Here is a 26962-nt window from a genome sequence, read left to right as displayed (position 1 = left end):
CACCTTGCATCTCAACCGAAGAGCTTTCTTTAGTAATTCTGGAATCAGGGGAATGAGATAAGCGTAATTGCATAGGGCAATCATGGATCAGTATGCCCCTTGGGGACTCCCCCCTCTGGGGGAAATAGGCCGAAATAGCTGCTGCACTTGTTGTTCGATGGGGATGTGAAAAGATCACAGCAAGGCTGGCCCCAGTGGCTGAAGATTTCTGTCGCCACCTCGGGGTTGAGGGACCACTCGTGAAGCAGGAGGATGCATCTGCTCAGTTTGTCCGCAATTACATTGGAGCTCCCCGGGATATACGTTGCTATTAGAAAGAGGTTGGAAGCTATCACCCACTGCCAAATTCTCATGGCCTCTCAACACAGGATTTAAGACTTGGTTCCTTTTATCTTCTTAATATACCAGACCACTGACATGCTGTCTGACTGAATTGCAATGGTCCCAGAAGGGAGAACCAGATGAAAAGCCTGCAACGCTAACAGCACCGCTCTCAGTTCTAGAACGCTGATATGCAGGCGGGCCTCTGAGGTGGACCATGCGCCTTAGAATGTTTTTCCCTGGGAATGGCCCTCCACCCAATCAGGGAAGCATCCATGGTCACAATGGCCCTGGGCTGAGGAGATTGAAAAGGGCAACTCCAAAGTTCTGCGTCTGGCCTCATCCACCAAAGAAAGTCCTGCTTGCAGTTATTGGTTATATGAATCTTGTAACTGAGGGAGTGATAGTTCGGGAACCATTGACAAAGGAGGAGCCATTGCAGAATTCGCATGTGTAGCTTTGCTAGGGGCACTACTGGAACTTGAAGCTGCCATGGATCCTAGGGCCTGAAGAACCTCCCTTGCTGACACTTCTGTTTGACAGACTATCACCAGGAGCTGGAGCCTCAATCGCTGGAGTCAAGGATTTGAGAGTGACACTAGACAGGACCGGGTATTGAAAACTGCTCCAATTAATTCTATTTGTTGTGTAGGAACAAGGTTTGATTTCTTCCAATGTATTATGATTCCCAAACTTTTTGCCAGAGAGAGTGTATAATGCAGTGCTGTTACCAGAAGATGCTCGATGTGGGCGGTGAGGAGCCAGTCATCCAAATATGGAAACACCTGGAATCCTTGTAGTCTCAAATGAACTGTGACCACTGCCATGCACTTCGTGAACACTCTAGGGGCTGTAGAGAGACCGAACGGCAAGGCACGGAATTGATAATGACTGGCCCCTAGCCGGAAGCGAAGCAGGCGCCTGGAGCATTTGTCCATTTTGATGTGATAATACGCATCCCTAAGATCTATCGAGCACATCCAATTACCTTCCCTTAAAAAAGGGAGAATGGACTGAACCGTGACCATCTGGAATTTGGTTTGGGTGACAAACTTGTTCAAGCTGCAGAGATCCAAAATGAGTCTCCAGTCTCTTGTCTTTTTTGGCACCAAAAAGGATACTGACTGGAATCCGGATCCGCATTGGTCTGGTGGGGCTGGGTGGATGACTCTTTTTTGAGATAGCTTTATTATCTCTGAAGCTGCTTCTTTCCTTTGACCAAGTGGAACATCGGGAAACGTTTTTTGAAGATTTGGTTGACAAGAAAGGGGGATGGTGTAACCTCTGGTGATTATACTCTGCACACAAACATCGGTGGTGATAGATTGCCAGGCAGCTTGGTGCATAGAAAAACGACCCCCCGACTCCTTCCAGAGATAGGCAAGCGCTGGTAAGGTTGTCCAGAGAAGGAGTCGCTGGAGCCTTGGTTACGAGGACCCCCTCTGCCTCTGTAGGGGTGTCTTCCGGAATTGTTACCCCCTCTGCAACTGGGGGTATCATCACCACGTGCAGCATGAAAAGGACCCTGAGATTTTTTGTATCACATTTTTCCACTCCTCTGATTCCTGGAGAAGGAACGTTGAGGATTGGAAAACCGTAGGCTTATGGCAGACAGGGTTCTTGCCATCTTGCTTGCACCTGGCTAGCGTGTCCTTCACCTTGGATCTAAAAAGGGACAATGCTTCGATGGGAGCATTCAAAAAAGAAGACTTGAAGGGGTCTGTGAGGTCACAAATGCACATCCAGGCATGACGCCTCATGACAATGCCCGAAACCGCTGCTCTAGCCACCCCTTCGGTCACATGTGATAGCAACCGCATGGATGAGTTAGAAATAGATTCCAGGGTTGCGAGCAGCGAAGCCACTTTGTCCCTGACCTCGTCAGACACCTGTCCTGTGAGTATCCCACAGAGTTTGGAGATCAAGTCACTCTGGAGCCTCGTAAAATGTGCCAAATAGTTCAGTGATCATATAGCAAAGGTCCCTGATACAAAAACTTACTTCCCAAGTCTGTCCACTGCCTAGGACTCTCTGTTGGGCAGGTGGACAGCAGGACTTTCCTCAGCCAAGTCCTTTTTTGTGACTGTCGCCGCCACCACCATAACATCGACTGGTAATCCTCTGGACCAATGCGGGTTCTCCACTGGAGGGGAAAGAATTTTGTCAGGTCTCCGAGGGATCGTCTCAATGGAACCAGGGTTCTTCCAAGCTCGCTGCACGATGAGCTTGACGACCTTGTCGGCAGGTGGGGTCATCCAAGAGGTAGAAAGCCGGGCGTGGAAAGCTTGCAGGAACACTGACTCCTCAGACAAAGGGTTGAACGGCTTCCAGTCACCTCTTTGTTTTAGCATTTCCAGGATGTCTCCAAAGGAGATATCATAAGGAGGTGAGCGTGGGGACCCTTCACCATCACTGTAATCCGTGTCTTCAGTTAAAGACTCCTTAGGCGAGTCCATGTGCTTCCTCTTGCATGTCCTCTTTCGAGGGGGCTCCTCAGTGGGGGTCTCTGTGGAGGACTTGAAAGAGCAGGTACCCTGAACAGGGGTGTCCTGAGGCTTCTCTGCCCGGTGCTCCGGGGGGCTGGTTTGTGGCAGCTGCAGCTCAGGGAGCGAAAACTGGGGTTCCAACGTCAAAGGAGTGCTTCTAGAAGCGAGAGCCCTCTCCATCGCACGGAAACCAGGTTCACCTGAAGAGGGATGGGAGTCTGGAACCGAGAAAGACAACCTCAGGACCGGGGTCACACCCTGCTCCGATGAACCTGCCCCCACAGATGGAGCCTCAAGGAGGATTGGTGTGGACGTGGCTATTGGCACCGAGGACTGAACCGAAGACAAACACGGAACCATGCCCTGAGCTGAGGCGCCCGATCCCCAATCCCCAGATTGAGGAACGACAGGTTCTGCAGGAACCCAGAGCCTGAGATCCACTATAGGTGCCGATGTGATGGGTTCTGAGAAGGACGTCAGTGCAGAAAGCTTTGGAATCAGAATGGTAGGAGGAGGCATGTAAGAAGGAGTCCTTGGAGAAACCAACTCAATTCCTGCAAGCGGACTGGTCTTAGAAAGTGTGGATATCTCCCTGGCTGCCAACAGCTGTTCCACAAGACTCACCACATCGTGTTCTGACAGGCTCCTGGTGGATCTAGTGGATACTCTGAGCAGAGAGTCAGGTCGGTCAATAAACAGGATATACATCTGGCCCAAGAACGGATCTACGGAAGAGGAGTATCGGGTCCATGGTGACAGGTCTGTCGGCACCTATGTCTCAAGTTTTGAGGCCGGGATTAATGGGGTCAAATCCAACTTGGTCAAAAAAATGCTCGGTGCCGAAGTGGCACTCTGAGCCAAAGTGGTAGGCTCCAATATCGTAACAGATGAAGGTATCGAAGGTGTGTCCCGAGCCGTAGTGGCCACAGGTGTCGAAGTCATAGTAGGCGTAGTGAGGTCTATTGGTGCCAGAGGCAGGATTGGTGCCAAAGCTGGTACCAGTATCGTAGGTTTTGAGATGCTTAGAACTGACCAGGACAGAGCCATAGAGGCAGATTTATGCTCCGAGGACAACTTGGGGACCTTTGATTTCACAGGCTTACCCTGATCACCTGAGGGTGAGGAGGGAACCAAGTGGGACCTCTTTTTGTCTTTTGTAGGAGGGGATTGAGACCTCCATCACAGAAATGGCCTCTGAGAAGGGAGACTTAAGTAACCCTTTCAGTATCAGTTCATTTTCGTGCTCATTCAGAGTGCGTTGACTGAAAGTCTGACAAATGTCAGAAGGAGGTTGCACCAAAAGATGGGGCACCTCCAAACAATATACACAATCAGCGTGAGAATCACTCTTAGGTAACTTGCCATTACATGAAGCACAATGCTTAAACAAAGAAGTGCCTTTCTTATCTGACATTTTGACAGAGAGACACCACAGGCAAACACTTTAAGGATAAAAAAGAAACAAGTCTGCACTAGTAAGTCAAACACAGTTCAAAGAAGACACACACAGTCATATCACTATATTGATATATATATATATATATATATATATATATATATATATGTATACACACAAGTAAAACAGAAACGTCTTACTGAAAAAACATTAACAGGCTAGGAAAGAAAAGAGGAATACCAGTCATGGTATTGAAGGAATACCACAAGGGTAAGGGGAGAAGGCTGCACCAAAAATGGTACTTGAAAGTTTACCAATGGGCAGAGCAAGTCAGAAAAAATCAAGGTCTAACAGTAGAAAATACACTAGAAATACTAATCTCTCACTAAAAGAGAAAATATCAAAACATTTTTCACACAAAATATCAAATAAATTTCCACTTAGCTGAGAGCTCAGCTGAAACGCAGCTTTGCAGCTATGTGGCAAACAAGATCTGAGGTAACAGGGAGAAGGGCATTCTAAGGCAGAAGCTAAGTTGAAGAATTTTTGGCTGGCGCGAGCTTGGTAAAAAGGCCAACTTGGTTCCGAGGGCTCGGAACCGAACCCATCAGTGATGAATGGAAAGAAGATTAACAACATCAGATCTAGACTTGTCAAGGCCAATAAAGGGCCATGAGGATGACTGTGACCCTCAAAGATGCTTTCTGAAGAAACTTTAGAATTAGGGGCATTAGGAGAAAGACATAAAGGAGTCCTGGGGGCCAATGGTGCATTAGAGCATACCTGGGTGACTCTCCCTCCTGGGAAAATAGAGCAAAGAATGTGTTGGATTCGGTGTTATAGAGAGAGATCAAGAAGTTGCAACAAAGTCGGCCCTAGCAGCTGAAAGTCCTCTCAGTTACTAATGGATTGAGGGATGATTTGTGAGGTTGCAGGATAGACCTTCTCAGCATGTCTGCAAGGATAATGAAAAACCTCAGGATATGTGTTGCTATCAGAAAGTGGAGAGAAGATATTGCCATTGCCACACGGAATATAATCTGGTTCCTCCATGTTTGTCAATGTACCAAATAACTGCCATGTTGTCTGTCTAAACAGACTGGCCAATTTTAATGGCTGATGATAGTATTAGTAAACTTGTTGGAGATAGATCTCAGTTCTACTTTAAAAATGCAAAGAACTTGAAGTTCTATGCTGATTGTAAAAGCATGAATTAGGTGTGTTTAGCAACATGCACATGCTGTCCTAATTTTTATGTAGGGATGACCACTCGTAGTCTGAAAGAGAGGGTCCTGGAGCACATTGGAGACATCAGGAGGAATGTCAGTGCTAATTCTTTAAATAAGCATATTAGTTTGCATTCTGGTCACAGTTTTATTTTTAAAGTAATTCAGTTAACTGTTAAAAATATCAGAGGAGGAGACATGTTTAACAAAACTGGGGTCAATGAATTAAAATGGATCATTACTTTACAAGCAGAGAGAAAAAATTTGGTTTAAATGAAAATACTTCACTAGGGCCTTTCCTAAAAGGATGAAGGATTAAGCATTAATTTGTAGTTAAGGTAGCTGATTGATTTGGTTGCCAGCTGTTTTTACTGTTTTACAATGGTATTTAAAGTTGGCTTTTGAGTTGTTTGAACAGTCTGAAGTGCTTATGCATGAAAGCGCTTACGTTTGTATTTAATAATAATAAAAATTTTCAGTTGTGTTTAGCCATGCTGGTTGCTCCTTCTGTTTTTTTGAGAATAAGCTTAGCTGTGTCCGATTCCTTCCATGCCTAGAAGGGGATCAGGTTTACCATTACGTTGGCCAGAGGAACTGCCCAAGAAAAAGATGGGCCAAAACAGAAAACCTCAAGAAAAAAATTATTCCTTCAGGGATGGTACCTGGGAGGACTAACCCCCCCCCCCCTTTGTATCTGAGAAGTTTGACAATTTCCCCAAATGAGACAGATATTCTGGGAAATCTTTTTCCCTTTTCAAAATCACTGTCAGTGGTCGGGAATTTGTCTGGGGAATCCAAGTGTCTCCGCTTACACTTGTTACCTGTAAACCTCCTCTATGGGTTGTTCAGGAGAGGACTCGGAAACAGTTAATGTCTCTCTTGTGAAGACAGACTCAAGGCTCCTAGAAACTGGCCGTCTTGATGGGCCCAGGAGAGCAGTTTGTGGACCCTGGTAAATTATTGGTGGAGGGTTGGATCTGGTTCTGAAAGGGCAGGCATCTTGCTAGTTTGAGAGAGTACTCTTCACAGCTTCAAACGCCAAGCTTGACATGGATCCAGGGAACCTTGCTGTCAGAGCTGAAACTTCCTGAGGTGGCTCAATCCTAGAAGCCATTCGGCTGGCGTCTGAGGCTGTCACTAGAGCCAAACTATCAAGCGCAGATGCTCCTAGAGGGAGGAAAGGGTCCGAAGACCTTGGAACTGGTCTTACCCTGTCTGAGTCAATGCTAACTGATTGGCTCAGAGACCTTGACAGCATCGAAGCCGACTTCGTCAGTGAACTCATCGGAGTCAAGGAAGTATGGAGTCTCAGCTCCAATGCAGATCTACAACCTGGGCAAGAGTGGGATCCAAGGTCTGTGATTCAAAACGTTGGATCAGAAAAGGAGCCATTAAAGAGTGGGGGAAGAAGTCATTCTTCTGGATCCAACAGTGGTTGGAGTTGGGTGTTCGCCTAACTGGATTTGGGTGTGAAGGAAAATAGAAGTTATGTTCTTACCATAACGTTCCATGTTAGTTGTCTTCTTCTCGCCTTCTTCTTGCTGGATGGGTTCGGAGCCGACCTCGGCTCCGACTCGGCCATTCTAAAAGCTCGAGAGTTGGTTCCACCGGCTCGAGGCTCCCCTTATATCCCACAATGCTAGGCGTGAGTTACCTCAGATCTCGTTTGTAAGCTAACCCCAGCTTATAATAGTATCAGAATAACTATAAATAAAGTCCACCTCTAAAAACCAGGGAGAAAGAAGGGTGACCTACATCCTGATCCAGGAAATATGCATAACAGCATATGCCTAAGAAAAGAGGTGGTAGAAAGAGAGGTCACAATCACAACTCCTCTAGGTCTGTCCAGGCCAGGGGGAAGGAGGGTGGGACGCAAGAAGAAGGCGAGAAGAAGACAACTAACATGGAACGTTATGGTAAGAACATAACTTCTATATGTTAAGTTGTCTATCTCGCCTTCATTCTTGCTGGATGGGACCGCGTCCCTAGCACCTTGTCCCGGGTGGCCTAACGGAACAGACTCCTGAGAACAGTGGAACCAAAGTTAGCTCTATGTCTAGAAGCTAAATCCAACTTATAATGAGAAATGAAAGTGTGAGGAGTAGCCCAAGTAGCAGCTGCACAAATGGTGTCAATAGGCAGTCTGTCTTGGAAGGCTATAGAAGTAGCCAAAGCTCTGGTGGAATGGGCCTTAGGTTTATTAGGCAGCTTTTGGTGTCTAATTTCATAAACAAGGGAAATCAGAGATGTTAGCCATCTAGATAATGATACCTTTGAAACTGAAAGTCCCTTTCTGCCTTCTGCATAGGAGACAAACAGCTGGTCAGATTTTCTGAATTGTTTTGTTCTATCCAAATAGTACCTTAACTGACGATGAACATCTAGCCAGTGTAATTTTTGTTCAGACCTATTGGAATATTCTGGAAAAACACAGGGAGGTCAATGCTTTGATTTAGGTTAGACGTCGAGGCTACCTTGGGCATAAAGGACGGGTTGGTTCGTAAGGATACCCTGTCCTTATGGAACAACAGATAAGGAGGTCGACAGCTGAGTGCATGAAGTTCTGAAATTCTTCTAGCTGAAGTAATAGCTACCAGAAAGAGAGTCTTCCATGATAGCAATTTTAAAGAACAGGAGGCTGCAGGTTCGAAAGGGGAAAGAATCAAAGAAGTAAGAACTAAATTTAGGTCCCAAGGAGGAGGAGGAGGATTTCTTATAGGAGGTCTGAGTAGAAAAACTCCTCTCAAAAAGGCTTTACAAAGCTTGTGGGACATTATGGCAGACTCTGAAATACCCACATGAAAGTTAGAAATAGCTGCCAATTGAACTTTAAGAGTAGAAGGAGATGAACCTGCATGGAAGAGTTCAGCTAGAAAATCAAGGACCATTTGGATGGAAGCAGTGAAAGGATCTATGTCCCTTCCTTGAGCCCAATATGTGAAGCGTTTCCACTTACTCAAATAAATCTTTCGAGTGGAAGATTTATGGGAAGCTATCAAAATATCTCGAACAGAGTGAGATAATTGAGGAAGCCTGGCTAAGGTTGGAACTGGAGGAACCAAGCAGTGAGGTTCAGAGAGGGAAGGGAGCGATGAAACTGACCCGACTGATGGATCAAAAGATCTGGCACTAGGTCCAGATGCCAAGGTCGCTCCAATAGAAAATGATGTAGAAAGGGGAACCACACCTGTCGAGGCCAGTAAGGAGCAATGAGGATCAACGAGGCCTTCTGAACGATAGCTTTCTGTATCACTTAAGAGATTAGTGGGAAGGGAGGAAATGCATACAGAAGTCCCCGGGGCCAAACTTGGACTAGAGCGTCTCTGCTGGGCTGGCCTGGTAAAGGGAATAGTGTGAAATAATCTCTGCACTTGCTGTTTTGGGGAGTAGCAAAAAGGTCGCAGCAAGGCTGACCCCACTTGAGAAAAATTTCTCTCACAACAGAGTCTTTCAGAGACCACTCGTGAGGCATGAGGATAGCTCTGCTCAACTTGTCCGCGATTTGATTGGACTTCCCGGGGATGTGCGTTGCTATCAGAAAACGCTGAGAAGAAATCGCCCATTGCCACAGTCTGAGTGCTTCTCGACACAGGGTAGGACCTGGTTCCGCCTTGTTTGTTGATATACCACACTACAGACATGTTGTCTGTCTGGATTGCAATCGTTCCCAAGGGAAGAGAGTCTTGAAGGGCTTGCAACGCTAAAAGCACTGCTCTCATCTCCAGAACATTTATGTGCAAGTGGCATTCGTCTGGTTGCCATGTGCCCTGGACAGTCCTGCCCTGATAATGCCCCCCCCACCCGATCAGGGAGGCGTCCGTTGTCAGAGTAGCAACCGGAGGGGAAGGAACAAAGGGTCTTCCCAATAAGAGCTGAGGGGAAGACATCCACCACAGAAGATGATTTCTGCATGCCTGCATAATCATAATGGTGTGGGACATCGGAAGTTGCTGGTATGACCATTGTGCAAAGAGCATCCATTGAAGGATTCTCATGTGGAATCTGGCTAATGGAAGCAGAGGTATGGCAGCCGCCATAATTCCCAACACTTTCAGAACTAACCTGGCTTTGATTCTGTTGTTGCTGAAGAGGAGTGAGACCAGTTTGTGTATGTCTGCTATTCTCTGATCTGTTAGTCTCGCAGACATGTTGACTGTGTCTAGATTTGCACCTATAAAGGTAATAGTACAAGGCGACAAAACAGACTTTTCGCAATTTATTGAAATGCCTAACTTTTGACAAATGCGAAAGGTGTAATCCCTGGCCATTAGAAGAAGATGCTTGGTGGGAGCTGTGAGGAGCCAGTCGTCCAAATATGGAAACACCTGGAATCCTTGTCGTCTCAGGTGAGAAGCTACCACTGCCATGCATTTGGTAAACACCCGGGGGGCAGTGGTGAGACCAAAGGGCAGGGCCCTGAATTGAAAATGACTGGTTCCCAGCCTGGAGCGGAGGAATCTTCTGGAGCGTCTGTTCATTTTTATGTGATAGTACGCATCCTGAAGGTCTATAGAGCACATCCAGTTTCCTTTTCCCAAAAGGGGAAGGATGGACTGCAGCGTGACCATCCAAAATCTTGTTTTCTTGACCGACTTGTTCAAGATACTGAGATCCAAAATTGGTCTCCAGTCCCCTGTTTTCTTTGGAACTAAAAAGAACCTGGAGTAGATTCCGGATCCTTGCTGGTCTGCTGGAACTGGCTGAATTGCTCTTTTTGCAAGCAGCTTTGAAATTTCCAAAGCTGCAATATCCCTTTGAGCGGTGGAACATCTGGAAGGGATTTTTGATCGGTTTGGAATGCGAACAAAGGGAATGGAATAGCCTTCGAAATGATGGACTGTACCCACTTGTCTTGAGTTAGGGATAGCCAGGCTTCTGGGTACAGTGACAATCTTCCCCGACTGCCTCGAAGGTGGACAGTCGGGCAACACCTCAGGGATGCTGAAAGGGCTTATCGGAGAAAGTTTCTCGATTGCCCTGGTTCTGCGGACCCCCCCTGCCTCTAGGGCGACGTCTACCATTGTTGTTCCCCCCTCTGCCTCTGGCGGGGAACCGACTCTGTGCGTCAGGCGAAGTCCCTTGAGATTGTTTACGGAACCACATTTTCCCACTTTTCTGGCCTTTGGGGTAAGGCCTAGAAGGAGTAGAAAAACGGACTCCGACGGCAGAAAGAGTCTTGCCATCAGTATCGCACCTAGTCAAGGTTTCTTTCACTTGAGGACCAAAGAGAGATGATCCGTCGAATGGGGAGTTAGTGAAAGACGTTTTAAAGGGGTCCGCAAAATTGCATAACCGCATCCAGGCATGCCTACGTAAGGCCACACCTGTCCCTGCGGCCCTGCTCGCTCCATCAGCCGCATAAGAGGGGAGGCGCATGGAGGAGTTGGCTATGGAGTTCAGGGTAGCCAGCTGAGTGTTCATCTTATCTTGAAAACCCGCAGCTGTAGGATCCTTCAACATGTCACTCGCTTCTTTGATCAAGTCCCTTTGAAGACGAGTAAAATGGCATAGGTAGTTCAGCGAATGCATTGCAAACGTCGCTGATGAGAACATCCGCTTCCCGTACCTGTCCATGGACCTAGATTCCTTGTTAGGTGGATGGACAGGTACTGAAGGATCTGCTAGTTCCTTCTTAGTGGCAGCAGCAACCACCATAGCATCCACAGAAACTCCTTTTGTCAAAAACTGTTTGTCTGCTGGTGCCGTTATGAATTTTGAGGGTCTCCTGGGAGTGGGGTCCACCGAATCAGGAGCCGTCCATGCCTTTTTTGCTACCACCTGCATGAGGGGGTCAAAGGGGGGAGACACCCAGGAGGTGGAAGGACGAGAGCCAAATGCCTCAAGGTACACAGATTCATCCTCCGAAGGGTTGAGGGCTGGCCAATTTCCCCTCTGCTTAAGGATTTCCAGAATGTCTGCAAAGGAGACATCTTCAGAAGGGGAACGGGGGGAACCCTCGGAATCCTCTAAATCTGTGTCAGAGGTGACGGACTCAGGTGAGTCTATGTGTTTCCTCTTACACTTTCTCTTCCGAGGGGGCTCTTCTGCCAAAACAGGAGAGGCCTCGAAGAGGATGAGATCCCACGGGGATTCCTGAGGAGCTGGCTCTCTGCGGTCCGGGATGAGGGAGTGAGTCGACTTGACCTGAGGCACCGGGGGGCGGACGGAGCTGACTGTGGGGTAGAACCAGGTTCTAACACACTCCGCATGACCTCGAACGCACCCCTGTCAGGCAGAGCCAGAGGTCCCCGCTCAAAGCTAAAACCTCCCTCGGCACCGACAGTGATGGCTCCAAGGCGATGTCGGAGCCGAACTTAGCGCCGAAGCCCGAGAGGGAGAGCGGGGTCGGACAAGGGTCCGATGCCACTCACCCCCTCGGAGCCGACGATGGAAGTCCGGCGCCGAGATTCTTCCAAGGAAGAAATCGGAGCCGACGATGGAGCCGAAGACAATTGTGTCGGCTCCGACGCTACCACAGTCTCGGTTCCGAAACGACCCGGCTCCGAGCTCAACGGAGTCGGAGGAGGAACATATTGATGGACAGGGGCAGGCATCGACTGATGAGTCGGGCTCTGAAGCATTTGGGCCAGTGCCTCAGACTTAAGAAGTTGACTCACTACCCTCTGAAGGTCATGATCCGACAGCCTCGATGACCTAGAGGAGTGAGATTTATGGCTCCGTTCAGACAGCAGAGGAGATGCTGGAGCCGAATGAACGGAGCCAAGGGATGGTGACCTAGATCTCTTCCTAGATGTCGGCTCCGAAGGTCTGGTCGGAGCCGACAAGGGAATTTCTAATACCTCGGCTCCAGCTGGAGCCGAGGGAACCACAGAAACTGTAGTGTGAGACTCATCGGCTCCAGCCGGAGCCGATGTAGACGGAGGTTTAGTAGCCTTAGGTCTCGGCTCAGTAGCTGGAGCCGAGGACCTAGAAGCCTTGGAGGGCTTCCCAGAGACAGAGAGGGAATCCTCAGGCTTGAGTAAACCTCTTAGGATCAATTTGTTCTTTCTTTCCTGCAGGACCCTGGGACTGAAGCCGTGGCATACAGCACAGGAGTCCTGCAGGTGCAAAGGTCCCAGGCAGTAGACACAAGAAGTGTGACCGTCTGTCAGAGACATTTTCTGACAGCACGCATCACACTTCTTGAAGCCTGAGACCTTTGTGTCTTTAGACATCTTAGAAAAAAAAGTGTAATCACACACACCCAGTCAAACACACTGATTACACCCTATCTTATTTTTAAACTCAAAAAATAAAACAACTATCAAGGGTTTTAATTTAAGAGAAACAACACACACACACAACTAGGGAATGGAAGAAGAAGGCCTGAAGGCCCGAGGGAAGAACTTATAAGTTCTTGTTGGGAAGAAATGGGATTTTAGTGAAAAAAGGGAGTGAATTCCGCTAAACTAAGGGAAACAAGAGTTAAAATTAAAATTAAAGGGGTTTAAGTATACTAACTTTACTGAAAGTTTACTCACCAAGTAGCCGGTAGAAAACCAACACCTCGATCGCTGTAGCGGCAAACGAGATCTGAGGTAACTCACGCCTAGCATTGTGGGATATAAGGGGAGCCTCGAGCCGGTGGAACCAACTCTCGAGCTTTTAGAGTGGCCGAGTCGGAGCCGAGGTCGGCTCCGAACCCATCCAGCAAGAATGAAGGCGAGATAGACAACTTAACATCACAACATCACCCTATCCACATCAGCTTCAGTAAGGCTCCAAGTGGACCTAGCTGACCTCACAGAAGAAGGAGTGGAATGTGGACTGGAAGGATAACAGTCTTAGTCTTGGAGGACTGGAGACTGGAGCTTAGCAGGAGATAGTATCCAGACAAATTCTAGGTAGAGTTGCAGATCTGATTATTACAGGATCCAAAAGGAGCATTTCATAGGTAGGTATTAGGCTATCGGCCTTGGGGCCTATACAAGCCCAGCCAAAAAGGTACCCTGGCTTTTGACACCCAAGAAAATTATTTTCCTGTGCCACTGTCGAGCAGAGCCATTTGCTCCAAAGGTCTAGAGACCTGATTGTCGGAGCCAACATGGATGTCTGATCCACAGAAATCTCTGCAGATTTAGAATTTTTTTCTCTGTTCTCTGTCTCCTTTTGCTTCTCTCTGGGTTTTTCAGCCTATTTGGAAAATGAAGATGGTGAAGGGGAAAAATAGCCAGCTGAAGACTTTCCTGATCCTGAAGAGGGCTTCTCCCCTGTGGTAGACTGAAGAAGATCCTTTAAAATCAGCTTGTTGCTTCTTTCTACAATGGATCACTGCCTGTAAACATCACATATAAGAGCAAGCAATGTCCAAATAAGAAGGCCCAAGGCAATATAAACAGTTTTTGTATGCATCTAAGCTAGAAAGCTTATGGGACAAAGCTATACATTTCTTAAACCTGGAGGTCATATCTGCCATCCTCACTATCCAAATAAAGAAGGTGAAGAAAAAAAAATAAGTATCCTAGGAGACAAATAAGCTACAACATAAATATAACCACCACCTTTTTAACTTTTTATGAAATAAACCCCTGAAGAAACAAAAAGAAAATAGAAAAAGGAGGTGGTAACAGCAAGAGTAAACACTAAGAAAAGGAGATAAAATTAAACCCAAATAAAAATACTTAACTAGATATATCTGTTTTTTGAACAAACCACTCCTGAGCACCAGTATCCATCAAATGCTTATGGAGGCAAATGTGACCTGAGGTAGCTTGCTCCTTTCAAAAGGGATGATGTGTAGGGGAGCAGCCTGAGCACTGGATCCAAAGCTTAAAGGTGACTGAAGCTGGATCAGAGGATGGAAGAGACACATATGCTGAAGAAAGGATGGAAAAGACCACATCACATATAATGTTAATGCTTACTTTGGAAATTGCATTAGAAGGCTGATATCTGAACTACCACAAAGCCCAACACCCTTTACTAATACACCGCATGCTGTTAATTTTCCACTTAGTCTCTTTTCATTACCTGTGGCATTGCATGTTTCGGCACTAAATGGCACCACCTTGACATATTTGTCATTAGAACCAGTAGCTAGTAGCTGTCCGCAGGGGCTCCAAGCCACACAGTAGATAGAGCCCTTGTGATGTTTGTTCCTTTTAAAACGGACTGCAGGTGGTTTTGGAGAACTGGAAACACTGAAAACAAAAGGAAAAATAAATTTAAACAAACTGCTGCAGGATAACTAATTCTTATACTCTAGGCCAAAAAAATATTTACTGCAGAAATCAACAAAACATTAAAGAAGTATTTTCAGGGCTAATATATAACTCTATGCTTAACAAATAACCAGACTTAAACAAGTAACAAATTAAAGATGAACTGGTCTATATCAGAATATAAATCAAGGCCCAGGACAGGGAGTAATTGTGTGTTTGTGTGGATACTGCAAGTCTGTGCAAGCAAGCGCACACGCTTACATGTGCCATTATAAAGCATGTTGACACCACCTGGTTAGCAGAGATACAAAGCAAGGAGCACCGTGATGCAAGCTGCAGTAGTAAAAAAATCCAATGCATTATAAAGGTACCATGTTATATGTGTAGCTAAAAGGCTATAGTTTGAATATTAGAAAATGATTAAGGACCTTTTAGTTACTATATTTTATATTACTTTAATACAATGCTGATGAACTTCAAAAGTTCAACTGCCCAACAAATGCAACATGCACATACTTATTTATACAAATGTTTCATAAGTATCTCCTAACCTCAGAGGTTCAGCATTAACTAATATTAAAAAAGTATCTACTTTTGCTATGCAACAAAAACAAAATCAAAATTTCTGAGCTGCATTCACAATGCTGAAAAATAGTTGATTTGAGGATGCATGAATGAAATTAACTTCTGCCATTGGACGGTAAACAATTATGTCAAACACTCCCAAATTAAATCAGGCTCAGAAAAGCTTGTAACACACTTCAAAGAAGTCATGCATGTTTTATTACTACATAAAATGCAAAACTAAGAATTATAGTACAGTACGGTAAAAAATAAGAAAAACATGATATACATGTGTCTCAGATGATGTACCAGACTGGATAAGCATGATTTATAAATATATTTCAATACCAGTACAGTTAACTGAAGAGCTTGCTGGGATGCAACAAGTCCAAGAAATACAGATGACAAAAATATTCTCTAATGCATGTGAACTTCTTTCCATACGGGTTCAACAAAACTAATCATGCCTACAGAATAATACAATCCTCTTTTCTGAACAGGTCTATAACAAAAGTTTAGGAAGGTACAGTTACATTAAAGACACTTACCATAACAGAAAATCCTTAAACAGCAGTCATTGTAGTAATATATCAAAACATTTGGATCCTCACAACTTCTATGTCTCTTTTCAAGGCCAGAATTTATCTAGACAGTAGTGCATTTCCTTTGAGAAACGAAAACTGGTTTTGCACTGGCAAGATACTAACACAACATGACATGAGGCCAATACATACCTCTCAACTGCTATGATTATGATTTAGGCATAATGCTATGATTTTTGTTGTTAGATTTTGCTTTGCTTATCCTAGATTTACTGACTTTTTTATCAAGTTAGACACTTCTAAGATTGTTTAAGTCAGCATTAGACTGGGGCTTCGAAGATGGCTGCACATTGAGTAACAGCTTGATTCTGGCGCTCCCAGTCTGAAAACAGAAACTTAGCAGAGAAAGCCAGTGAACCAAGATTTCTGGGTAAATTTCAGTAACTGGCTAGTAAATGCACTGCCTGGTTGCCAAGAAAAAAGAAATACACAGGACGTGGAGGAAATTCAGCTACAACAGGTGAGGAAAAAAACAAAGCCAGAGAAAAGTACTGTGGTTGTTCAGCAAGAAGCAGTGCAAGTTCCAGACATGACTTTCAATAACCTAGACGAAAGTATAAAGCAGCTGCACACAGACCTGGTTAAAATAAACAAAATACTGATGGGGTAAATCAAAACAAACAATAACAGGCTAGAAAAATGGAAGAAGCTTCAGATAAGGTGACAGAACTGCAGAACTCAGAGGTTGAAATGAAAAAACGGCTGGCTGAATATGAGACTGCACAAGAAGAGATGCTTCAAAAAGTAATATAATTAGAGGACAGGGCACATAGGGATATCAGAGATTTTCTGCTGCACTAGAGAAGCTGGAAGGAACAGACTGTATTAATTTTATGAAAGCACAAATAAGCAACTGGACTGGTATTCCACAACAGAGATTGTTAACTGAAAGGGCACATTGTGTGTATGCTCCAAATCTGGTTACTAGAAAACAACCCAGACCTTTAATAGTAAACACAAACTCGTATCATCAGGAGTTGATTCTGATAAAACTGTGGCAGAAGGGCAAAATACTAAAAGTGGGAGACAGTAGAGTGTTTGTGGAGAATTACTACTCACTGCGCACCAGGGAGAAGAGGAGGAAATTTCCTCCATTATTTAGGGAATGTCAAGAAGCAGGCATGAGATTCAAAGTGCTGTGCCCAGCCATCTTCAAAATATTCTTCCCTGGAGGGATAAAATCATTTTTTGATGAAGTAAATGCTAAGGAGGAAATACAAAAGTTTGGCTTACAAACAGTGAGCTGTGAAACAGCAGGAGGTTTTTGTGTGTGTCCTTCTGGTGATAAGGACTACAGACAGGCTGAGCTTGTGAAATCTCTTCCATTGTTTCAATGGATAATGCCTGAGAGAAGGTAGAAAACATAAGGGTTGACAAGAAGAATCAAGAATATATTGGAAATTAAAGAGAGAGAGGATTTTGGAGATGAACAAGAATAAAACCAATAACTTGGAAACTGACAAATGTGGGATGATGAAGCAATAATTATAATTGTGAAACATGACAGAACAAGAAAATCTGAAAATATTTGTCTTCCTTGGACTCTGTTAAACTTGTAGGGGACTTTAAAGCATATGGCCTGCTTCATGTTATTAATGTTCAGATAATAAATTCAGTAACTTGAAAACTGACAAATGTGGGATTACAAATAAATAATTATACTTGTGAAACATAGTAGAACAAGAGGAATTGGAAAAGTACAGTTGTGTACACTTACCATAAATATAGATGTTTGAGTGTATTCACTGTTGCAGTCATCACCTGTGGGTTATCCCTGTTGTGGTAGCCCTTGCCCGGGCTGAGTACCAGAGTCAATGTTTTTGTGTGCTGGCTGCCATTGCCCGTAGTCTGACGTCAGGTCGTCAGTGCTATAAAGCAAGGCAGCCTTCGTCGTTACATCAGTTTTTCTTGTCCTAAATCGTCAGAAGCACAAAAGAAAAGAGAGAAGTGATCCTGGTGGCTAAAAGCCTTCTTGGGATTGGGAGGCTTTTGTCCCCCTAGGGGAAGATGTTAAATGGAGGATGGAGAGAGGGAAACCAAGACTGCAGCAGTGAATACACTTGAACATCTACATTTATGGTAAGTGTACACAACTGTACTATGTTCTTCGTGTTTCACTGTTGCAGTCATCACCTGTGAGAGGATTCCCAAAGCTGAGGAAAAGGGTGGAAGGATAGGTTGAGTCCTAGGTATGGGTCAGGAGGCCTTGCAGAATTGCAGAGGGAAACCCTGCCCTAGACTTAGAAAAGAGAGGTAGCTGGTAATGCTTTGTAAAGGTATGGACAGAGGTCCAGGTGGCTGCTTCCAAGATGTCCCTGGAAGGTACTCCTCTGAGGAAGGCAGTGGAAGTGGAGGTTGCCCTAGTGGACTGGGTATGGATAGACTTAGGGATGGGTTTCCCATGCTGTCTGTAGCAAAAATGGATACATGAGAAATCCATTTGGAAATGGTATGTTTGGAGATAGGCTTCCCCTCTGCCTCTGGGGCAAAGCTTACAAGCAGCTGGTCTGTTTTTCTGAATGGCTTAGTATGGTCCAGATAGTATCTGAGTTGTCTGTGCACATCTAGTGAGTGTAGAATACTTTCCCCCTTGTTTTGAGGGTTGGGAAAGAAGGTGGGAAGGTGTATGGCCTGGTTACAGGTCACATCAGATACCACCTTGGGCATAAAGGAGGGGTTAGTCCTCAGACAGACCCTGTCTGCATGGAAATTATGAAGGGCTCGACAGCAATGAGAGCTTGAAGTTACAAGACCCTTCTGGCTGAGGCGATAGCTAGTAGGAAGGCAGACTTCCAAGAGAGATAGTTCAATTCTATTGAAGCGGCAGGTTCGAAAGGCGGTACGTTTAGCTTCTGTAACGCATAATTCAGGTCCCAGGGTGGTGTTGGAGGCCTTCTGGGAGGCCTGATATTAGAAGCCCTCTGAGGAATTGCTTAATCAAAGGATGAGATGAGAGAGGTGGGTCTGAATCATAATGGGCATAGATGGCTGAGGCATGGATTTTAATAGAGGAGAAAAAGAGGCCAATATTGAGCAACTCTGCTAGATAATACAGGATGAGAGGAATGGAAGGTTGGAAGGTACTGCCCACCTTTGATTGTTTACAGGAGCAGAATGTTTTCCTGCATATGATATTCTTGTGCTGGGCCTTCTGGCCTCTGTGATGATGTCCAGGACCTGTTTGCTTAACAGGGACTCCTTACTAGTTTTTAGTGTATAAGCCATGCCGAAAGTTTGAGAGTCTGCAGGTCTAGATGCAGTACCTTCCCTCTCTCCTGGGTCAAGAGGTCTGACATCAGGGGAAGCAGCTTTGGGTGCTGTAAGGTCAGACTGCATAATAAGGGGTACCAATGCTGTCTGGGCCAGTCTGGAGCAATGAGGATGGCCTTTGGTCTCTCCTCTCTTATTTTGATGAGAACCTTGGGAAATAAGGGGCAGAGGAAGGTATGTGTACACAAAGAGGGAGCTCCAGGGGAAGGTCAAGGCATCCACCTTCCATCCTAGGAGGTGATACTCCCTAGTACAGATCTTGTGCAGCTGGCGGTTGAGGTGCGAGGCAAAGAGGTCCACTTCTGGGGTCCCCCACTCCTGGGTGATTTGCAAGAAAGATTTCTCAGTGGAGCTGCTATTTGTGGGGGTCCAGTAAGTTTCTGCTTAGGTGGTCCACCAGTATGTTGTTGATCCCTGGTAAGTATTGGGCAATTAGGTGTAGCCCTGTGGAGGTGGCTGTAAGCCAGAGACTCATGGCTAACCCACACAGGGGGTAGGATTGGGTGCCCCCCCTCCCCCACTTGTTGATGTACCACATTACTGTGGTGTTGTCTGTTTTTATAAGGGGGGCCCCTAGCCTGAGATGGGGTTGGAAGGAAGTCAGAGCCTTTTGCACTGCCATCAGTTCTTTCTGGTTGATGTGCAAGTGAAGTTGCTGGGCATTCCAAAGACCTTGGGTACACCTAGTGCCCCAAGCAATGTCGGAGGTGTCAGTGGTGATGGTCTGGCCAGAAGGGCAGAGGATGAAGGGAAGACCCTTATTCATGGCACAGGCCTCTGCCCACCAGAGAAATTTGGCCCTTATACAAGGGATCAGCGGAAGAGTGGTCTCTAGGGACTGAGAGTGCTGACACCAAAGGTTCTTTGAGTACCACTGAAATTTTCTCATGTGAAGCCTGGTGACAGGGATGAGAAGGATGCAAGATGCCATGTATCCCAGGGCTTGCAGGAACTTCCTTGCAGTGAGGTGAATTCTGGAAGCCAGCTGGGTGAAGTAGAGAGGCAGGAAGCTCCGCTTTTCTGGGGATAGGAAGGCCATTTGGGTTGCTGTGTCTAGCACAGCTCCCAGGAAAACAATTTTCCTGGTGGTGTTTTGTTTTGATTTTTTTCTCGTTGATGGTAAACCCTAGGGAAGTCAGGAGTGATTTCACAAAAAGAAGATCCTGGAGCAACTTTTCTCTGCACTCTGCCGGAATGAGGCAGTTGTTCAGGTAAGGGTAAATCTGTATATTTCTCTGTCTGCAGAATTCTATAGTCGGGGCCAAGCATTTGGTGAATAGTCTGGGAGCAGTAGATAAGCCAAAGGGCAGTGCAGAGAACTGAAAGTGTTGATAGCCTGCTCTGAAGTGCAGGAATTTTCTGAACGATTCCTTGATGGGGATGTGGAGGAAGGCATCTTTTAGGTCTAGTGTCACAAGCCAGGCATTTTGTGTGAGCATAGGCAGGAGCTGCTGCAAGGTTAGCATTTTGAATCTGGGGACCACCAAAGAGGTGTTCAGTTTGGTAGACCCAGAATGGGGTGCCAAGTACCTTCTTTTCTGGGAACAAGGAATAGTCTGGAGTAAAAACCTTTTCCTGTTTGATCTGGAGGGAAAGGTTCAACTGCCCCCTGGGATATTAGAGTTTGGACCTGTTTCAATGTCTCTGCCCACTGGTTTGGGGGGAGGTCTGGGTACCCTCTTGGAATAGGGAGTTCGCTGAAGGAGAATCTGTATCCCTGAAAAATGATTTTTAAGACCCATTGGTCTTTGATTATAGAGATCCAATTGTCCTTGAAGAAGGTGATCCTTCCTCCTAGTTTTTGATGAGTGAAAGGAGGGCAGGGGGGGGGGAAGAGTCATTGTGAGTGCTTGCCATAGAAGCTTGGCTTAGAACTCCCTGCCTTAGAGATGGAAGTGGTACATTGTCTGCTTCTTTGCTGGCTCTGGGATAGGGGCCTGGATGGCCTGTCCCTGCAGGGCTTACCTTGGCCCCGTCTGCTAGGTGCAGGGAAGGCCCAGTGCTTACAGGGAATGTTCCTGCTGCATTTGGGAGGTTGAACTTGAAAGAAATCTTTTACTGTTTGGATAGATTTTGCTTTGTCTTCCATCTTTTTAAGCACCTCTTCTGCTTTTTCCCCAAACAGGCATTCCTTATCTAGGGGTGCATCAATAAGTTTAGACTTGACATGATTAGGGAGAGGTTGTTCCTTCAGCCATGCATGTCTATCCTGTCACTGTTGCCCTGCTAGAGGCTTCTAGGGCATCATATCCACATTGTAATGAGTGTTTGGCCACTTGACAAGCGGAGTGTAGCAATTCAGCCAGCTCTTTTCAGTTGGCACCGTCAGGAGACGTAAGCAATCTTCTGTTTTAATTGTTCCAAAGTGTGTTGTTGATATTTTAACATACGGAACTGACAACGGAGTGCTCGGATAGCTAAGGTTGCAGAGGTGTATATTTTCCTACCCCATCTGTCCAGAGCTCTGGAGTCTTTGTCAGAAGGAAAAGGATTCTTGGAAGAACTAGTCTTAGCTCCTTTGGGTCCCTGTGTAATGACCTCAGGGTCTGCAGCAGGATTTCTGTACAGATATTTGTGAGAATACGGTACTTTGTAGTACCTGTCAGGTTTATTTGGAGCAGGAGACAGGGCATGAACAGCTAAGCTGGATTAATGGAAAACATCATCCACCATTTCCAAAATACATGGGATGGCCAGAGGTCTGTGCTGGGGGAGGTCTAGTAGCTCAAGTAATTTCTCTGGGTGTGGGAAGTCTTGAGATTCCCACTGAAAATGTTCCCTGAGGGAGTGAAGGGTTTCCTCAAAGGAGAGGTCCTCTGGAGGGGAGGCAGAAGGGATGGATTCCTCTGCATATGAATCCTCAAATAGTTAAGGGATGTTGTTCCTCTTCAAAAGAAGAATAATCAGACTCCTCAGACTGTTGGTCTGTCATAATTTCTGGAGAAGGATGCCTTTTCCTTTTTGGAGTGGGGGCATGAGTACTTTGGATAAGGGAGATGAGATCCTCTGCCATTTTAAGCATTTGAGCTTGGGGTGGGGGAGCAGCAGCAAGATGGTGGCTAGAAGCAGATTTCCTAGGAGTGGCCTGGTTGCTAGGCCTGACAGAATATGTTGGTCTCTGAAAAGCGGTAGTTGGGTGCGAAGATGTCGTTTTTTGTTTAGAATTGGTAGTGCGAAAGGCCTCCTCGGAAGCCAGTGCTTGCATTGTGGCTCTGGACCCAACCGAGGCAGAGACAGCCAAAAACTCGGAAGATGAAGTGGATTTCTGGGGCATACCAGACTCCAAAAGGGTCTTGGCAGAGGCCAGCGTAGAAAGGGAGCCGGGCATCAGGGGCTGTGAAAACGCCTCACTGAATTATGGATAAATGACGACTTGCTTAGCGGTAGCATCATCGGAAGGCTTAGCCTTGTGTGGCCTGTCTCTATCTTTAACTCTATGTTTTTTCGGAATGTGGACAGATTATTGGCTGACAGACGCCATATCAGAAATCAAAGACGGAACATGAGCTCTACGGGGAATGGTTCTCGCATTAAAGAGGGCATAGAACCGGCAATGAGGGACATCGTGGTCTGGGCCTAAATAAGTGATGCAGTAAGAATGAAAGTCTCAATGTGGGATATGCTTTCCACAGGCGAGACAATTGTTAACCTTTTCGGACATCGGTTAGTGCAAGAAAAAAAGGGTCCTCAATGAGGTACTTAGCTTTAGATGTTTTCTACTGAAATTCAACTTCTGGTTGTGACAGACCGGCACTCGTGCGAACTGCTTTTGCTACAGGCTCCACGGTAAGAAAGACTGATGTAATGATGTTGGCTGCCTTGATTTATAGCACTGATGACCTAACGTCAGACTACGGGCAAAGGCAGCCGGCGCACAAAAACATTGACTCTGATATTCGGGACAGACGAGGGCTACCACAGCAAAGATAACCCACAGGTGATGATTGCAACAGAGAAACACAAAGAACATCATTGGATTTTCGTGGACATTGTTAAACATGTAAGGGACTCTAAAGCATATGTCCTACTTCATGTCACTGATGTTTGGAAAAAATACTTAGTAAAGGGGAAGAAGAGGGAGAAAGTTAACTTTAAGTATTTGTTTTCTTAATGGTACTACTTTAATGGTGCATGCATTTCTTTGCAAGCTATTTTATTTATTTGCAGTTTGTTTGCCAAAATAGTCCAACTGGGCCACAAGCAGCCCATTTTCAATGGAGTCCTGGGGAGAAATGCTCAAGAAAAATACAAATACATAGTACACATTGCAAATTTACATTACAGATTATCTCATAGGAATACAAAGTAAATATAATAAGGAATGGTTAACAATGACAGAATACGTCAGTATAGTTTGTAAAACAGCAATAAAAAAACACTTTTTTTTGTTTACACAAAAGTAGCTGGTCAAATAGTTCAATAGAGCTGTGGAATTATAGTAGGCAGTGATGGCATATTTAGTTCTAGGAGAGTAAGAAGTGGTATTAGAAGGATTAGGTAGGATGGGAACAGGAGCACTGCCATTGTGAAGTTAGGTGTGAGTGCAGCAAGGTTTTAAATGAGGAGAAACTGCTGGTGTTGCGGACAGGAGATGGTAGAGAATTCCAGGGGCATGCAAGAAAGAAGGACATTCGGTGATTCCCAGCTGGACATGTGGGTTTGTGCAATTTAATTCATTTTTGGGAATTAGATCTTAGAAGTCGTACTGGTTCATATATTTCAAGGGTAGTGGCTAGGGAGGGACAAAGAGAGGGGTTTGTAAATGAGTTTGTGTGCTTGGATGAGTTGGGTATAAGTGAGGAGGTTAGGTAGCTCAAGCCAGTTTAGTTGGTGAAGAGAATTACAATGGTGAGAAATGGCTCTGTGACCTGCTGCAAATTTTGATATCTTGTTAAAGCAACAGGAGAGTTTTGTTTTGAGGGAGGATTGCAGGTTAGTGAGGATAGATGCTCCATATAGGAGGGATGGGATGAGATAAGTATTGGCTAGTATGAGCCTAGTGGAAGGAGAGAGATGACGATTATGACGGTATAGCATACCACGTTTTTTTTGTGTTTTTTTTTTATATTTACTTGTAAATGTTTGTCGAATTTTAGTTGATCGTCTAGGAGTACTCCTAGCAGTTTGGTGTCAGAGACTATTTCTAAGGGAGTATTATTTTTGCTGGTGATTATAATGACTATTTATCTAAGGAGGAGATTTTGGAGGCAATGAATAACATAAGTTTAGTTTTGGCTGCATTAAGAGCCAGATGGTTATCTAGCATCCACTGCTCAGTAGAGGAGAAGGCGGTTTGGGTAAGCTTATTTAGAGTGGGGACTGAAGGAGCAAATAATGGCAGAATTGTTGGCATATTGGATGAGGTTGGAGTTTGGAATGGCTTGGTAGAAGTCATTAATTAATATGTTGAATAGTAGGGGGCCTAAAATGGAACCTTGGGGGACACCTGTGGGAGTATTAAGGAAGGGTGAAGTGGCTTTATTCCATTTGACTGCTTGTTGTCTGGTTGTGAGGTAGCTGGAGAACCAATGAGGTAAAGTTTTTGCATTTTTTAAATGCAATGGGGATACTGATATAAACAGGTGGTTTTGTTTTTTTTTTTTTCTTTTTCTCCCTTCTTCTCTCTTTTTCCTTCTTCAATTTTAAGAAATGTAGGCACTGCAATGTAAAAAAAAAAGGAAAGATGAATGGTCTGGTTAAGATAGCATGACATAAGACAAATTAGTATGCTTCTTCTCATGTCATGTTAGCATAGGGGAAATGAATGGGTTAAGGCCCTTGGCTTTATCCAATAAAAAGTTTTAATAGAAAGCAAGTAAATGAAAAAGATTATTATAAGACTTTTTCTGGTAAACAATGTATCATTAGCAGTTTTGTATCTGGTTTGCATGTCCCTTGAAGACAATCCGAGAAAAAGAACTGGCCTGGAAAAAGTGTTTACTGAAAGCATCAAGTGTTTTCTCAGCTGGGAGAGCTAGAAAGATAAGGCAAAACCAGACAGCACTCACTAAAAGCACAGGCTGTACACCATGCATCTTAGCATGAATAACCTTTCTTTTAGATTATCTGGAGTCTGTGTGGCTATCAGTTTAGAACCTTTGTTCTTATTAAGAAGGTAAAATTTCAATATCTGAAGATGTACATAGTCATGTGTTATTATTAAGCCAATAGGTTTTAGGGGCTATCAGTGGTGCTTTTTTATTGTTTGAGGGCTTTCAAAGTTTTGTAAGATGTGACATAGGCTCAAACAGATATGACGAGAAGCAACTGTATAAAAGACCAACCTGCCAAACAGTATATGCAAGTAACATAAAAGCTGGAATTGAACAAAAAAGGTGTTATACGTAAAAGATGGGAATAACAACTCTTTAATACAATACTTTCTGTAATGTCTTTAAATGTCAATGATCTCACAGATAAATACAAAAAAGAAAGAGTAGTGAACTATATTAAAAAATGCAGAGTCAAATAGCTATGCTACAGGAGACGCACATGGAAAGAACTGAACATGTGAATTTGATAAAGAAAGTTTTTCAGGATTGTTATTCAACAGAATACCTGCAAAAAGGGAAAAGAAGAATACTTATATTAATTGCAAGAGAAGCTCCAATAGTGACAGAAGAGGAGGAAAAGAAAATAATGGTAGATATATAGTACTAATTGGCTGCTGGCAAGGGAGGAGGATTACACTGGCATGTATTTATATTTCACCTAAAAGTGCTATAATGGAACTTAAGAAAAATCTGGGAGAAATAATCAGCTTTCAGCAAGGAATATTACTTATAGGTGGAGACTGGAATTTGGTTTGCAACAGGGAGGATGTGTCTGGGGGACCCAGAAGGGAAAATATAATAAAGGAGGGTAGATTTTTGAAGAAATTTATGAAAATGTTTGGCATGGAAGATATGAATTCAGTACTAGGAGTTCGGAGTGAGTTTACATATTATTCTCAAAGATACAAAAAACGGGACTAGGCTAGATATAATTTATATTTCATGGGAACATGTGCATTTAACTGAAGGTCTTGATACGTACCCAAGAATTATTTCAGATGATGCACCAATAATAACTAAAAAACACAAGGTAATGAAATAAAAATGAGACACTGGCGCTTTCCCACTTATCTGCTGAAGAGAGAGGAATTTAAGGAATGGGTTTTAGAAATGATTCAGGAGCTATTAGAGAATATAGAAATTTGTTCTGAAATTATAGCTAGGGAGTAGGATAAAATTAAGGTGGAGTTTAAAACTAGGGTGGAAATAAAGGAAAGGGAGATATGGTTAAGAAGCAGCAAGAATTACTTAGAGGACTGAAAAAAGTACTGCAACATGGGGGAATCTACAGAACAAGAAGAGGAGGAGCAACTGCAGAATTACCTTGATAATATGCATAAGTTTAGAAAGATTACTGTTGAGCAACTGTTTTTTGATAATAACTCTAGAGCACAAAAACTTTTAGCACAATGACTCAGGCAACAGAAAGTAGCTGTCACCAAGCTTAGGGAACCTATAACAAAGAAAATAACAAAGATATTGTACAGGGTGTTAGAAATATTTTAGAAATTTTAGTAAAGCCTGTATAAAGCAGAGGAATATGGAAATAAAGAAAAGGTACAAATAGAAATGTTTATGGAAGAATTAAATATGCCAAGGTTAGAGGCAGATGTGGCTCAGTTACTAATAGGACAGGAGAAGATGAGATAAAAATGGTGATGTATAACCAATCAACAGGAAAATACCCAGGAATATATGGAATTCCTGTGGAAGTTTTGAAGCTAGGAGGGAGAAAACTGATAAAGATCTGGAAGGTTTTGTTTAACAGCATTTTAATAGGAGGAGAAGTACCAACATCCTGGAGGAAAGCTGTGGTCGCTGTAATACTTAGAGGGTAAAGATCCACTAGATCCAGCTTCATACAGGCCCATTTCAATCCTAAA

General features: G+C 44.4%; 1 protein-coding gene across 1 annotated transcript in view; it reads right to left on the bottom strand.

Moving 5' to 3' along the window:
• WDR47 (WD repeat domain 47) overlaps nt 1-26962 on the bottom strand; it is a 2078858-nt gene that overhangs the window by 464336 nt on the left and 1587560 nt on the right. The window contains exon 11 of the mRNA XM_044086053.1: nt 14400-14569. Coding sequence (XP_043941988.1) covers nt 14400-14569 — 170 coding nt within the window. The remainder of the gene's footprint in view (nt 1-14399; nt 14570-26962) is intronic.

The sequence above is a fragment of the Protopterus annectens genome, chromosome 10.part0, assembly GCF_019279795.1.
Source record: "Protopterus annectens isolate FY-2018-M chromosome 10.part0, PAN1.0, whole genome shotgun sequence".
NCBI lineage: Eukaryota > Metazoa > Chordata > Ceratodontiformes > Protopteridae > Protopterus > Protopterus annectens.
The sequence above is the reverse complement of the archived record's forward strand: the minus strand, read 5'-3'. Positions and strand labels throughout refer to the sequence as shown.